Raw genomic sequence first — 16056 nt, forward strand, 5'->3', positions numbered from 1 at the left:
ATATTTGGGCTTGTGCCATTGACACTAGCAAGGTCTTGGGTGTTTTACTGGCACATTTTTAGAGGTTGATTGACAGTTTCTTTTGGTTATTAAAGGGGGTGAACTGTTCAAGTCCCTCTTTTACAAATAAGAGAGAATTCAGTCAATAATTTGTCAAAGGGTAGCTCAGAATGGAACCATAATGTCAAATCTTTGCATGTTCCTTCTTCTGTTCTTCTGTTATGCCCTATTCCTTTACTTGGCCCTTGTAACATTTCACTTCTCATGGTTAGCATTCCTGGTCACCACAAACTCCTAAGAGATAAATTGTTAGAGCCTATTCTGAAGCAGTAATTTTATCCTAAAAGCCACCAACCTCTTTAACATTTCTTCTGACTCCATGGAATGCTTTCTAAATTTATATTCCTGGCAGTATGGATGCATAGGTTTTTATATGCAGGATTTGCCTGCATTTAAAATGTTCTTTGAATATTTCATTGGCTGCGAATCCATTAGACTCTACCATGGAGCCCTGTGTGTTTCTATATACAAGGGCTCTTTCAGGCTGTTAATGCCAAGGGGCAGGTTTTTCTCATAGAGAAGAACTAGGGCAGCAAGGACAAAGGGGCAACAGGTCATGTGCTGCCTCAACAAACAGCAGCAGCATTGTGCAGTCACAACCTTCTCTTGTCACTAAGCAACAAAAAATTGACCTCCAGAGATACTCTTTCCTGAAGACATCCTCCAAAAGACAAGAGGAAAGTTTGCCTTTTCTGCTCCCTTCTTGGAAAGATGCAAAGTGCTTTAGTAGGCTCCTGGGTAAGAGTGCACTTTATGTTAATCCTGGCCCCTGGCCCTCTGGTTGTACCCGAAATCTGACTGAGTCATGACGGTGAAGTGAAAAGGTTTTCATCTGGCATCCAACCTGGAATAGGACCCTGACCTGCCCACTTCCTCTCCACCATCTTGAGGTCACCCCTGGAGGCTGCCTAGTCTTCCTAACACTTTGCCCCCTTCCGTGCATCATGGTCTCCCGCAAGCCAGTGGAAACTCCTAGTCCTCTAGCCACCCCATTTATTCCTAGTTAATTGAGCCTCCCAAGCTTTTGGAGTTTGGCTGCTCTCTAGTCTGGGAACATTTTGAGAGCAAAGATTGTGTTTTTGTCCATCTGTATTTCCCATGATCAGCCCCATGCCTGGAAGACAATAAAGGTCTGATAAATACTGTTGAGCTAACCTGAATAGAGAGTGAGGGGTTCCTGACAGAGAAGGATAGACAGACAAAGTGATCCACGTCTTCAGTGGGATGGAAAGATATGAGGCTTTCTAGTCCTGTTAAATAGCCCATTGCGATGGCCAGAGGGCAGGCTTAGGACAGGTTCTTCTGCTCAGTGTTATAATTGTGGAGGGCCAGACACACCCGTCGTCTCCAGGGAGAACTCAGGACAAAGAGGTTGGGCCATAGGAGTTCCCAGACATGATCATCCACAAAGTGTCCACGTAATGACATCAGCACAGTACAGCCCCTTTCTTGGACCTCTGATAGTTGCTTATTTCTGTCTCCTGACAGTTCCTCTCTCTGAAATTCTCTCCAGGCCAGGCGCGGTGGCTCACGCCTGTAATCCCAGCACTTTGGGAGGCTGAGGTGGGCAGATCACGAGGTCAGGAGTTCGAGACCAGCCTGGCCAACATGGTGAAACCCTGTCTCTACTAAAAATACAAAAATTAGCCGGGTGTGGTGGTGGGCGCCTGTAATCCCAGATACTCGTGAGGCTGAAGCAGGAGAATTGATTGAACCCAGGAGGCAGAGGTTGCAGTGAACCAAGATCGCACCACTGCACTCCAGCCTGGTGACAGAGCAAGACTCCGTCTCAAAAAAAAAAAAAAAAAAAATCAGCCTGGCATGATAGTAGTCTCAGGTACTTGGGAGGCTGAGGCAGGAGAATGGCTTGAACCCGGGAGGCGGAGGTTGCAGTGAGCTGAGGTTGTGCCACTGTACTCCAGCCTGGGTGACAGAGCGAGACTCTGTCTCAAAAAAAAAAAAAAAAAAAAAAAAAAAAAAAAAAAAAATTGTGGGGAGAACAACAAAGGGGATTTCTTCTCAGGCTCTTTGGGGAAGGACCACACCCCTGATCAGTGGCCCTGCCCGCAAATCTCTGCTCTGAATGAATGGCACTCCTTCCCTACACATGCATAGCCCAAGTGGGTCATTACAGCTGAGGTCAACAGACCCAATGATGGATGAAGACACTTCTATACTAGCCCATCTCCAGGAGTGTCCTAACTCCTTAGATTCTTTCTATTCTGTCAGGAACTTCCATGAGGGGCTTCTGGTCTGGCTTTCCTGGAACCCTCAGTTGGGGCCCTGAGGTCTAGGATCCATGGTGGAGATTTGAGTGAGTTTTATCCTCATTCCTGTCTTGTTATAGCACAACAATGGCTTCTATGGGCACTACAGAAGCCAATTCAAGAGTGAAAGTGCTAGAGAATATCGCCTTGCAGCCAAGCCCCAGCCTCCAGCAGTGTTCCTGCAGCGATGTCAGGTACAAGGCAGACCTGAAGGCAGCGGGGGTGACTAGACCAGTTCTTGCCCTTCCCAGAACCCAAGAGCATCATCCCAGCCCTTCCATGGCTGTACTGACACCTATCCCTGGGATAGGCTTTACCTTTCTTCTCTGAGATGTCAGATCTTTCCCCTACAGACAGGGTGGAAAAGAGTGAGTGCCAAACTGAACCATATTGCTCACTGCCCCTTCTAGATGGACAAAAGGTAAGGGCCTAGCTGGGGTGGGTAGCTACAGGCAAAGAGCCTCTAGAACCCAGGAAGTAAGCCTTGAGTTTTGCTGACAACTACCTTCACATTCAGATTCCTTAATGCTAAGAAAGCCCATGGTGCATCCCACAGCCAGCTTCATAGTCTAGGTCCTTAGAAATTAGTAGGAGGCCTCCTCTGGTCAGGGAAGTAGTACAGGAGGCAGCTGGGTACTGGCCTACACATTTGGCCAGGGAATACTGGAAAAGAGTGATGGCTGAGGTAGCCTGGAGTGGCTATAACAGGCTTCTGGAGAATGGGAAAGGGATACAGGGCCATAGGCCCTTTATTACTTACAGGCCTGGAGACAAGGAAGGGGTACTGTGTACCATAAATCAGGGTCACAGCTGGGCAAGGTGGCTCACACCTGTAATCCTAGCACTTTGGGAGGCTGGGGCAGGTGGATCACTTGAGGTCAGGAGCTCAAAGCCAGTCTGGCCAACATGGTGAAACTCCATCTCTACTAAAAATACAAAAAGTAAAAAATATGGCAAGGTGCGGTGGCTCACGCCTGTAATCCCAGCAGTTTGGGAGGCCGAGGTGGGAGGATCACCTGAGGTCGGTAGTTCAAGACCAGCCTGACCAACATGGAGCAACCCCATCTCTACTAAAAATACAAAATTAGCTGTGCTTGGTGGCGCATGCCTCTAATCCCAGCTATTCGGGAGGCTGAGGCAGGAGAATGGCTTGAACCCGGGAGGTGGAGGTTGCTGTGAGCCAAGATCAGATAGCGCCATTGCATTCCAGCCTGGGCAACAAGAGCAAAACTCCGTCTCAAAAAAAAAAAAAAAAAATTAACTGGGCATAGTGATGCACACCTATAATCCCAGCTACTCAGGAGGCTGAGGTAGGGAGAATCGCTTGAAACCAGGAGGCAGAAGTTGCAGTGAGCCAAGATGGCACCACCACACTCCAGCCTGGGTGACAGAGTGAGACTCGGTCTCAAAAAATGAAATAACATAAAAAATAAATAAATAAATCAGAGTCACAACAGTAACAAGCATACTCAAAACAGCAGAACTCAGAAGATATGTTTACAAAAGATTGCTTGTGACAGCCTCAGATAAAGGCATGCCCACAGGCTGGTAACGACCAAGTGGTTAGTACTACTGAGCCCGAAGTGGGATAAGGGGGAGCCATGGCTTCTAGAATCGAGAAGGAGGTAAAGGTATGAAAAGGGTCACCCTGACAAGATCAGTGATCCTAGGTACAGAGACATAGCCAGGTGGGAGGTGGCCTAGGAGGGAGCCAAGAGAAGAAACACTTCCTCTCTCTTTTCCTCCGTCTCCTTCCAGGGCTCCCTGGTGGCCAGAACAAAGGGAGCCTAGTGTGGAGTGCGGTCAGGTCAGCCTCCGGAGCAACAACTGGGTAGAAGAAGGCCCAGAGGGACCTGAAGGGGTGCCTGAAACAGGTACCACCCACTGCACCTTCTTGCGTCCCAGCCTTTTGCCAGGTCCTACTTGATCTGCCATCTGGATTTTCTATGAATTGCTTTCCCAGGCTGAGACCAGGGTCCTGGAGGCTGCTATTTTATGGAAACTGAACTTCCTTAGCATATACACTTGCAAGGGCTGCCTGCTACAGCCTACCAAGCCAGGCCCAGATGCAGCTCCAGACTGCCCATCCGGGGCCACCTCCCTTTTGAGAGTGATGGGATCTGGGAAGTACAGAAAGAGAAGCAACCCAGAGACTTCCTGCTGTATGTTTGTCATCGCCCTCAGTGGCAGCTCTCCTCCCAGAGACTGGAACATCCTATCAATCTGTTAAATTCATTCATCAGAAACAGACATGTAAGGGACATGTTTTGGCTGCTGATCAATGTAAGGACTTGCTACATAAAAAATTTACTAGCATTATCAGCAGCCCCAAGTAGCATAATCTGTGTCTTGGATTTGGGTTATATAAATGTCAAATCTCACGGTTCTTTCTAGGTCTAAAGCTGTTTTAATTAATAGGACTGCTCAGAGAAGTTGCACATTTTCTTTTTGCACTGGCTGAGAGGTACCAGGTTTCAGCTGGCAGATTCTAGCTATTGTTTAAAGCGTTTCCAAGATGTAGCATCCACTCTCCTTTGGTTTGTAAAATTTTTGTCCATGACATACAAATGCAAGAAAATTATGTTTTGTTTTGTTTTTTCATTTTTTTTCTAAAGCAGATTAATCTATTTCTAGCCGTCAACTGCCTGATTCTTGGGAAATATAACTCTGGTCCTCTTAGTTCCTCAGGTTGGACAGGAGTCCTGTCTGGTTGGGTGCATGTTCTTCACCTGTGGTGCCATGATTGCTGGGCCCTGCTGCCATCCCATCCCTCAGTTTGCCAAGGAGCTTCCTCTCTTAGTGCAGACTGCCCAGCCTCCACAGGGGCCCTTAGCCCTCCCACATGCAAATACTGCCCCTTCCAAAGAAGCCCACCTCTCTTCCAAGGCCTCTTAAGATGGAATCCCAGTCCTAGCTCTACCTGCTCAGAAACCATGGATTTTACCACCTCGATGGAAAAGGAGCCTTGAATGATTAAGAAACAAAGATGCTAGTGATCATTCTTTGCAGGGCAAGAATACCCAGAATTGCCTGGGTAGAGAGGAAATGACTGTGCTTCTCACCAAGCTCCCACAGTTTTGAGAGAACAAAACTCATTGAGCGTCAATAAATTATCCTGCCACTATAGGAACAGTGAATTTCCAGTCAGAGGTGCCTCCGACAGGAAAGACATGTACATTCTAGGGCTAAGTGCAATTCGGTAGCTGAGGATAGACAACGGGAGAAATTTGGGAGTCAGTTGAAACTTGCCCCAGACTCTTAGATTTTATTTTAATTGAAACTTTCATTGAAATAATTATCAATTCATAAGCAGTTGTAAAAAATAATAGAGATTTCTTTTGCACTTTGCCTGGTTACCTTCAATGGTAACATCTTGCAAAGCTATAGCATAATATCACAACAAGGACATTGACATTGATTGATATAATCACTAAAGTTCATTCAAATTTCCCTAGTTTTACTTGTGCGTGTGTGCGCGTGTGTGTGTGTGTGTGTGTGTGTGTATTAAGAGCTATGGGCGGGGCATGGTGGCTATAGGCCGGGCGCAGTGGCTCATGCCTGTAATCCCAGCACTTTGGGAGGCCAAGGCAGGTGATCACAAGGTTAGGAAATCGAAACCATCCTGGCTAACACAGTGAAACCCTGTCTTTACTATAGGCTGGGTGCGGTGGCTCACGCCTGTTATCCCAGCACTTTGGGAGGCCAAGGCGGGCGGATCACGAGGTCAGGAGATCGAGACCATCCTGGCTAACACGGTGAAATCCCATCTCTACGAAAACTACAAAAAATTAACCGAGCATGGTGGCGGGCACCTGTAGTCCCAGCTACTTGGGAGACTGAGGCAGGAGAATGGTGTGAACCCGGGAGGCGGAGGTTGCAGGAAGCCAAGATCGCACCATTGCACTCCAGCCTGGGCGACAGAGCGAGACTCCATCTCAAAAAAAAAAAAAAAAATTAACCAGGTGTGGTGGCGGGCGCCTGTAGTCCCAGCTACTCAGGAGGCTGAGGCAGGAGAATGGCGTGAACCCGGGAGGTGGAGCTTGCAGTGAGCTGAGATCGCGACACTGCACTCCAGGCTGGGTGACAGAGCAAGACTCCAACTTAAAAAAAAAAAAAAAAACAGCAAAAAAGAGCTATAAAATTTGCCGGGTGCGGTGGCTCACACCTGTAATCCCAGCACTTTGGGAGGCCAAGGCGGGTGTATCACCTGAGGTCAGGAGTTCAAGACCAGCCTGACCAACATGGAGAAACCCCGTCTCTACTAAAAATACAAAATTAGCCAGGGTGGTGGTACATGCCTGTAATCCCAGCTACTTGGGAGGCTGAGGCAGGAGAATTGCTTGAACCTGAGAGGCGGAGGTTGTGGTGAGCCGAGATTGTGCCATCGCACTTCAGCCTGGGCAACAACAGCAAAACTGTGTCAAAAAAAAAAAAAAAAAAAACAAGAGCTATAAAATTATAGCCGGGCGCGGTGGCTCATGCCTGTAATCCCTGCACTTTGGGAGGCTCAGGCGGGCGGATCACGAGGTCAGGAGTTTGAGACTGGCCAACATAGTGAAACCCCATCTCTACTAAAAATACAAAAAATTGGCAGGGCGTGGTGGCTGGCACCTGTAATTCAAACTACTTGGGAGGCTGAGGCAGGAGAATAGCTTGAACCCAGGAGGCGGACGTTGCAGTGAGCTGAGATCGAGCCACTGTATTCCAGCCTGGGCAACAGCGTGAGACTCCGTCTCGGAAAAAAAAAAAAAAAAAAAAAAAAGCTTTAAAATTTTATCACCTGTGTAGTTTTGTGTATCTAACACCACAGTTGACTGTGGTGGTAGACCAACATCGCAAGGGATCCCTGGTGCTGCTCTGGTTTTTTTGTTGTTTTTTTGTTTTGTTTTTCGAGTTTCGCTCTTGTTGCCCAGGCTGGAGTGCAATGGTGTGATCTTGGCTCACTGAAACCTCTGCCTCTCAGGTTCAAGCAAATCTCCCACCTCAGCCTCCTGAGTAGCTGGGATTACAGTTACCCACCACCGTGTCCAGCTAATTTTTTTGTATTTTTAGTAGAGACGGGGTTTCACCATATTGCCCTGGTTGGTCTCAACCTCCTGATCTCGGGTGATCCGCCTTGCCTCGGCTTCCCAAAGTGTCAGGATTACAGGTGTGAGCCACCCTGCTTGGTCTATGTAATTTTTTTTTCTTTAAGACAGAGTCTTGCTCTGTCACCTAGGCTGGAGTGCAGTGTCGTGATCTTGGCTCACCACAACCTCTGCTTCCCGGGTTCAAGTGACTCTCCTGCCTCAGCTTCCTGAGTAGCTGGGGTTACAGGCATGCACCACCACACCCGGCTAATTTTGTATTTTTAGAAGAGACGGGGTTTCTCCATGTTGGTCAGGCTGGTCTTGAACTCCTGACCTCAGGTGATCCACCCGCCTTGGCCCCCCAAAGTTACAGGCCTGAGCCACTGCGCCTGGCCCCCATTTCTAAATCAATCAATCTTCCATTTCTAAAATTTTGTCACTTAAAAATGTTACAGGCCGGGCGCAGTGGCTCACGCCTGTAATCCCAGCACTTGCAAGGCCGAGGTGGGTGGATCATTTAAGGCCAGGAGTTCAAGACCAGTCTGACCAACACAGTGAAACGCCATCTCTACTAAAAATACAAAAAATTTGCTGAGCTTGGTGGCTCACGCCTGTAATCACAGCTACTCAGGAGGCTGAGGCAGGAGAATCGCTTGAATCTGGGAGGCGGAGGTTGTGGTGTGCCGAGATCACGCCACTGTACTCTGGCCTAAGTGAGAGAGCAAGACTCCATCTCAAAAAAAAAAAAAATTACATAGGCCAGGTGCGGTGGGTCATGCCTGTAATCCCAACACTCTGGGAAGCCAAAGCAGTGGACTGCTCGAGGTCAGGAGTTCAAGACCAACCAGGGCAATATGGTGAAACTCTATCTCTGGTAAAAATACAAAAATTAGCCAGTGTGGTGGCACATGCCTGTAATCCCAGCTACTTGGGAGGCTGAGGCATAAGAACCTCTTGAACCTGGGAGGTGGAGGTTGCAGCAAGCCAAAATCACACCACTGCACTCTAGCCTGCATGACACAGTGAGACTCTGTCTCAAAAAAATAAATTATATTAAATTAAATTGAAATGTTATATAAAGCTGGGCACAGTGGCTCATGCCTCTAATCCCAGCACTTTAGGAAGCCAAGGCAAGAGGATTGCTTGAGCCCAAGAGTTCAAGATCAGCCTGGGCAACATAATGAGACCTCATCTCTTAAAAAAAGTTAAACTATTAGCCAGGCATGGTGGCATGCTCCTGTGGTACCAGCTACTCTGGAGGCTGAGGTAGGAGGATTGCTTGAGCCCAGGAGGTCAAGGCTGAAGTGAGCCATGATTGTGTCACCGCACTCCAGCTTGGCAACAAAGTGAGACCTTGTCTCAAAAACAGTTATATAAATAGAATAATACAATATGCACCCTTTGGAGACTGGCTATTTTTGCAGCATAATTTCCTAGAGATTCATCCAAATTATTGTGTGTATCAATAGTTCATTTATTTTCATTTACTGAGTAGTATTTCCTTGGTACCAATGTACCAGTTTGTTTAATCATTCATCTGTTAAAGGATATCTGACCTGATTCCAGTTTTTGGCTCATGCAAATAAAGCTGTTAAGAATATTTGTGTATAAATTTTTGGTTGAACATAAGTTTTTGTCTCTCTGGGATAAATGCCCAGGAATACAATTGCTGGGTCATGTGGTAGTTGCATGCTTAGTGTTTTTGTTGTTTTGTTTTGTTTTTGAGACAGAGTCTTGCTCTGTCAGCCAGGCTGGAGTGCAGTGGCACAATCTTGGCTCACTGCAACCTCCGCCTCCCGGGCTCAAGCAATCTCATTACAGGTGTGTGCCACCATGCCCGGCTAATTTTTGTATTTTTAGTAGAGACAGGGTTTCACCATGTTGGCCAGGCTGGTCTTGAACTCCTGACCTCAGGTTATCCACCCACCTCAGCCTACCAAAGTGCTGGGATTACAGGGATGAGCCACCGCGCCTGGCTGCATGTTTAGTTTTTAAAAGAAACTGCCAAACTGTTTTCAAGAGTGGTTTTACCACTTTATATTCTCACCAGCAATGCGTGAATGATCTGGTTTCTCTGCATTCTCACCAATACCTGGTGTTGTCTCTATTTTCAATTGGAGCCATTCTGATAGATATGTAGTGATATCTTATTGTGGTTTTAATTTGCATTTCCCTGATGTTTAATGATGAATATCTTTTTGGGAGGTGACAGCGAGCTGGCAGCCCTCACAGCCCTCGCTAGCTCTCCGCACCTGCTCTGCCTGGACTCCCACTTTGGCAGCACTTGAGGAGCCCTTCAGCCCGCCGCTGCACTGTGGGAGCCCCTTCTTGGGCCGGCTGAGGCCCCAGACGGCTCTCTCAGCTTGCGGGGAGGTGTGGAGGGAGAGGCGAGGGCGGAAACTGGGGCTGCGGCGCTGTGCTTACGGGCCAGCGCGAGTTCCGGGTGGGCGTGGGCTCAGCGGCCCCGCACTCGGAGTGGCCGGCCGGCCCCACCAGCCCGGGCAGTGAGTGGCTTAGCACCTGGGCCAGCAGCTGCTGTGCTGAATTTCTCGCTGGGCCTTAGCTGCCTTCCCGTGGGGCAGCGTTCGGGACCTGCAGCCTGCCATGCCTGAGCCTCCCCACTCACTCTGTGGGCTCTTGTGCAGCCCGAGCCTCCCCAACGAGTGCCGCCCCCTGCTCCACGGCACCCAGTCCCATCGACCACCCAAGGGCTGAGGAGTGTGGGCGCACAGCGTGGGACTGGCAGGCAGCTCCACCTGCAGCCACGGTGCCGGATCCATTGGGTGAAGCCAGCTGGGCTCCTGAGTCTGGTGAGGACTTGGAGAACCTTTATGTCTAGCTAAGGGATTGTAAATACACCAATGGGCCGTCTGTATCTAGCTCAAGGTTTGTAAACACACCAATCAGCACCCTTTGTCTAGCTCAGGGTTTGTGAATGCACCAATGGACATTCTGTATCTAGCTACTCTGGTGGGGACTTGGAGAACCTTTGTGTTCACACTCTGTATCTAGCTAATCTGGTGGGGACGTGGAGAACCTTTGTGTCTAGCTCAGGGATTGTAAAGGCACCAATCAGCGCCCTGTCAAAACAGACCACTGGGCTCTACCAATCAGCAGGATGTGGGTGGGGCCAGATAAGAGAATAAAAGCAGGCTGCCCTAGCCAGCGTGGCAACCGGCTTTGGTCCCCTTCCACACTGTGGAGGCTTTGTTCTTTCACTCCTTGCAATAAATCTTGCTGCTGCTCACTCTTTGGGTTCACGCTGCCTTTATGAGCTGTAATACGGCGAAGGTCTACACCTTCACTTCTGAACCCAGCGAGACCACGAACCCACCAGGAGGAACGAACAACTCCAGACGCGCCGTCTGAAGAGCTGTAACACTCACCGCGGAGGTCTGCAGCTTCACTCCTGAGCCAGCGAGACCACGAACTCACCAGAAGGAAGAAACTCCGAACACATCCGAACATCAGAAAGAACAAAATCTTGACGTGCCGCCTTTAAGAACTGTAACACTCACCGCGAGGGTCCGCGGCTTCATTCTTGAAGTCAGTGAGACCAAGAACCCACCAATTCTGGACACATTTTCATGTGTTATTTGTCATCTGTAAATCTTTGGTTAGATGTCTTCATGTTTGCCCATTTACTAATTAGACTGTGATTTTACTGTTGAGTTGAGAGACTTCCTTATATATTCTAGTTCTCTGTTGGATATATGCTTTATGAATATTTTCTCCCAGCCTGTAGCTTGGTTTGCAGTGGCACGATCATGGCTCATTGCACCCTTGACCTCTTAAGCTCATGTGATCCTTCCACTTCAGCCTTCCTAGTTGCTGGGACCACAGGTATGCACCACCACGCCTGGCTAATTTGTTATTTTTTGTAGAGACAACGTCTGGGAGCCTTGCCACACTGCCCAGGCTGGTCTTGAACTCCTGGGCTCAAGCAATCTTTCCTCCTTGACCTCTCAAAGTCCTGGGATTACGGGTGTAAGCCACTGCACGGCCTCAGCTTGCTTTTTTTTCTTTTTTTTTTTTGTTCTTGGAGACAGAGTCTCTCTGTTGCCAAGGCTGGAGTGCAGTGGTGAGATCTCGGCTCACTGCAACCTCCGCCACCCAAGTTCAAGCAATTCTCCTGCCTCAGCCTCCCAAGTAGCTGGGATTACAGGCGCCCACCACCACACCTAGCTAATTTTTGTATTTTCAGTGGAGACAAGGTTTCACCATGTTGGCCAGGGTGGTCTCAAATTCCTGGCCTCAAGTGATCTACCCGCCTCTGCCTCCCAAACTGCTGGGATTACAGGCGTCAGCCACTGTGCCCAGCCTCAGCTTGCATTTTGAGGAATGAAAGCTTCCCACCTTCTTGGAGTTTTCATTCTGCTTGAAGACTACCATCAGACTGTCTAAGGCAGGCGGTTCTAAAAAGGGAACTCTTTTTTTTGTTTTGTTTTGTTTTTTTTTGAGACAGAGTCTCGCTGTGTCGCCCAGGCTGGAGTGCAGTGGCGTGATCTCAGCTAACTACAAGCTCCACCTCCCAGGTTCACGCCATTCTCCTGCCTCAACCTCCCGAGTAGCTGGGACTACAGGTGCCTGCCACCGCACCCAGCTAATTTTTTGTATTTTTAGTAGAGACGGGGTTTCACCATGTTAGCCAGGATGGTCTCGATCTCCTGACCTCGTGATCCGCTCGCCTCGGCCTCCCAAAGTGCTGGGATTACAGGCGTGAGCCACCGCACCTGGCCTAAAAAGGGAACTCTTAAATACACATACGATAAGCTCTACTCTGAAGATTCTGGTTCAGGGATGGAGCCAGCCCCTGTATTTTATCTGGTGACCTTCCATCAGCCATTACCTATACTCCCAAGCCAGCCAAGCCTGACCTCACCAGATCTGGCCACTTCAGGTCTACAGCAGGAGAAACTGAGTGACTGGAGAGGGAATGGCTCTGAGGGCAGAAGCCAAGCACAAAGGCAAGAAGGTGGTCTTGGGACAGATTCCTGCTGAAGTCTGGAAGCCTAAGAGATGGGCTTTCTCTGCATGGGAGTGGAGCAAGGCTCTCTAGCTCCAACTGAGCCAAAGTAAATGCCCTGGGGCCAGGACCTTCTGTCCCTGTTCATTAATTTTTTTTTTCTGTCGCCCAGGCTGGAGCGCAGTGGCTCGATCTTGGCTCACTGCAACCTCTGCCTCCCAGGTTTAAGCAATTCTCCCACTTCAGCCTCCTGAGTAGCTGGGATTACAGCCAAACACCATTATACCCACCTAATTTTTTTGTGTGTTTTAGTAGAGATGGGGTTTCACCAAGTTGGCCAGGTTGGTCTTGAATTCCTGACCTCAAGTGATCTGTCCACCTCGGCCTCCCAGTGCTGGGATTACAGGCATGAGCCACCAAGCCTGGCTAATTTTTGTATTTTTAGTAGAAACGGGGTTTCACTATGTTGGCCAGGCTGGTCTCAAACTCCTGACCTCAGGTGATCCACCCACCTCGGCCTCCCAAAGTGCTGGGATTACAGGTGTGAGCCACCATGCCCAGCCTGTTTATTGATTTAACAGCAACATTTATTGAGCAGTGTCAGGCATTATTTTCAGTGCTGAAGTTATAGATGTGAGCAAGACAGACCGCCTTTGCCCACAAGCAGCTTATGTTTAATGGTGGGGCATGAGATGTTCTAATCAGTGGGGGTAACATCATATAGAATAATATAGTATGTTAGCAGGTGAAAAATGCAGGGTTAGGGTGATAGAACTATTGGCCTAGTGCTCAAGGAAGGAAAAGAGGGAGGTGTGAGGGAATTATATGGCCAGGAGAAGGAACAGGTGGTGCAGAGCCCTAAGTGGGAGCACCTGGTGTGTCTGAGGAGCAGTGGGGAAATCAGTGTGGCTGGAGGTAACAGAAGGACCAATATCATGTGGGTCTCACAGACCACTATGATGACTTTGGCTATCACAAATAGGAGGAACTGTTGTGAATTTTCAGCAAATGAGATGTGATCTCATTTATGTACTAACAGAATTATGCTGGCTGCTAAGCGGACAACAGACTGGAAGGGCAAGTTTGAAAGCAGGGACACCAGGCAGGAAGCTCTTGCAATAATTCAGGCAAGAGAGTAATGTGGCTTGGATCGGGGAAAACAGTGGGCATGCTGAGATGTGGTCTGGTCCTGGGCACATTTTGACCACAGTATCAACAGGATACTTGCATATTCAATGTGGGGTATGAGAGAAGAGAATCAAGGGGACTCAAGGTGTTTGACAGGATCTGGCTGCCATGGTCTGAGCTGGGGGAGGCTGTAGGTGGAGTGTGTCTGGGGATGACCCAAAGCTCAGTCATATGTTTAGAGATGCCCAATTGGGCATTTACATGGAGATGTGGAGTAGGCAGTTGTCTACTGAGCCCAGAGTTCAGGAGAAAGTTTGAGCTGGAGATAGAAATTCCAGTTTTCACATGGCATTTAGAGCCAAGAGGCTGGGTATGTTGATGGGGGAGTAAGCGTGGATGCAGGGGAGGAGAGGACTAAAGTCCTGGGCAATCAAGAGTTAAGGCCCAACTTGAAACTTGGCCACTGCTCCCCTGATGGGAGGATGTTCTAGCAGATGCCTCCTTATTGAGGACCCTCCTCAATAAGGGTTCCACGGGCTTCTGCTTCAGGGTAAGTCCCAGGTTGAGATATCCCAGGATTGAAGTGTTGCTTTAATTAGTCTCTGCCCTCTGTCTGTTGGCAGTTTAGCAGCTTAGGGGCAGTGGCTCCTGGTGACTTTCCTCCATTAGGGACCCTGAGGCAGTGATCTGGGTAAGGGTGGGTAAATAAGCATCATTTTCCCCATTGACCTTCTTTCTCACTGTCTTTCAAGGAGCCGGCGCAGCAACACTTCTTCTCCAAGCACGACAACCGTACTTCCTTTGACAAAGTGAGTGCCGAAGACAGGAAGAATGGCAGGCAGTCCCCCAGCCTGAGCTGAAGTCTGGACAGAGCAGGTGGTAGGGTGGAGGGGACGACACTGCGGGAGGGCTCCTTATGAAGGCAGAGGAGTGGCTGTCTTCCCCTACAAACTTTCTCCTCTGGGAAACAGCCTATTCCCCCAAACAGAGACATCTCTATGTTGGTTTCCTCTGCCAACTTACCAGACAATGTGCAGGTATCCTGTGGGCCACTAACTTTCTGGGTGCTTCACCTTAGAATGAAAGACATCACTGGGGAGGCAGGCCAAGGAGGCCAGGGTACAGGCCAAGGCAGCCAGGCATAGGACAGGTATCACCAAGCAGACTTGGGGTTAGGAGGGGCCCAAGAAGGTGCTTGGTGCCAGGAATATGGGCCAAGGGCCCGTACCGTTGAGGAGGGTCCCTACTGCCTGCTGCAGGGAATCGGAAGGCGGAAGGACCTGGAGCGCCTGTGGCAGCGACACACCTTCCTGCGCTGGGCACCCTGTGAGATAGAGTTGCGCCAGCAGGGGCCCCTGGAATCTTCTTACCAGGCCGATTTCCGACCAGGCCCAGGACTCAGTGGCCTCCCCCAGCGCCTCGTGCACTTTGTGCAGGTTCAGCCTTCCCATACCAGGACCACCTACCAGCAGAACTTCTGCTACCCATCCCAGGGTGGCCACTATGGCAGCTACAAGGTAGGGCCCCAGGCGCCGGTCACTGACATACTGCCTGACCTCCCAGGGATCCCAAGACCCAAGCTGCTGCAGCACTACCTTCATGCTGGGGTCTCTGAGTGTCTAAACTGGTCCAGAGCATTAAACAAGGACAGCTGACACAGCAGCCTGTCTGTGCTTGCAGCCCACAATGGGATGCAGCCCAAGAGGCTGAAAGGTAGTAGTGGGCTGCCAGGTCCTGTGCCTGTCTCCCATGGCACTTGTGCCCATGGTGTGTTTCTGTGCTGGGCGTGGGAGGTGCTGCTCTGGGATCCCTGCCACTAAGTGAGAAAGGGTAAGGCCTGCAGGAGGCTAAGAGTCCGGGAGGATTGCCATAGCCACATCAGGTGGGTTCCAGGGCCCCAAGTACTACTCTATTCTTGCAGTAAACCCAGCTGTAGAGAGGAAGATTAGAGGGCAGTCCCCAGCCTAAGTTGAAGTCAGGACAGAGCAGGTGGCAGGGTGAAGGGGGTGACACTGACGGAGGGCTCCTTATGAAGGCAGCAGAGTGACTATCTTTCCCACAACCTTTCTCCTCTGGGAAACAGCCTATTCCCCCAAACAGAGACATCTCTGTGTTGGTTTCCTCTGCCAGCGTGCCAGACAACGTGCAAATATCCTGTGGGCCACTGACTTTCTAGGTGCTTCACCCTAGAATGAAAGGCATCACTGGGGAAGCAGGCCAAGTACTCAGTGTAGCTATGGGGAAAGCAGACCCCAGAGACCAGTACTAGTGGGCGACAAAGGCTGGAAGAAGGAAGAGTTGGCAGCTTTCTCAGGAGGCAGCTGCCTTTGAGGGGTTTGTTGGGTGGCCACACAGTCCTGTCCAAGAGACGGCTGCCCCACAGCTGAGACAGAAAGAGACTGCCCTGGGCCACAGAACCCACTGAACCACCCCTCCTTGTGGGGGTGAGCAGAGACCCTAAGGAGACACTCTGTAACTTGGATCTGGAGGTCTTCCTAACCCTGTGGTATTCCGTTGTTGTTTTCTGAGCACTTCTCTGGTCATCTTATCCTGCCATCCTTTGGTG

General features: G+C 49.6%; 1 protein-coding gene across 6 annotated transcripts; it reads left to right on the forward strand.

Moving 5' to 3' along the window:
* Positions 1-221: 221 nt before the first annotated feature.
* Positions 222-15251, forward strand: C2H3orf84 (chromosome 2 C3orf84 homolog). 6 transcript variants are annotated; one of them, XM_002813757.3, is made up of 4 exons: positions 470-798; positions 2408-2521; positions 14243-14299; positions 14729-15251. In XM_002813757.3, the coding sequence occupies exons 1-4, from the start codon at positions 772-774 to the stop codon at positions 15143-15145; spliced, it is 615 nt and encodes a 204-aa protein (XP_002813803.1). In that variant the 5' UTR covers positions 470-771; the 3' UTR covers positions 15146-15251. The 6 variants fall into 6 exon arrangements, with proteins under 6 accessions (XP_054406744.1, XP_054406745.1, XP_002813803.1 ...); XM_054550766.2 differs by lacking the exon at positions 470-798 and adding an exon at positions 815-1671 and having other exon boundaries at positions 14726-15160; XM_054550769.2 differs by lacking the exon at positions 2408-2521 and having other exon boundaries at positions 222-798; positions 14726-15160.
* Positions 15252-16056: the final 805 nt, after the last annotated feature.

Source organism: Pongo abelii, chromosome 2, assembly GCF_028885655.2.
Source record: "Pongo abelii isolate AG06213 chromosome 2, NHGRI_mPonAbe1-v2.0_pri, whole genome shotgun sequence".
Lineage (NCBI taxonomy): Eukaryota > Metazoa > Chordata > Mammalia > Primates > Hominidae > Pongo > Pongo abelii.

Bases quoted from the DNA above. Each gene is read 5' to 3' on its own strand.
- C2H3orf84 (XM_002813757.3), top strand. From the start codon at position 772: ATGCAAAGTGCTTTAGTAGGCTCCTGG. The intron at 2,522-14,242 runs GTACAAGGCAGA...CTGTCTTTCAAG, and splicing joins TGTTCCTGCAGCGATGTCAG to GAGCCGGCGCAGCAACACTT. The intron at 14,300-14,728 runs GTGAGTGCCGAA...ACCGTTGAGGAG, and splicing joins ACCGTACTTCCTTTGACAAA to GGTCCCTACTGCCTGCTGCA.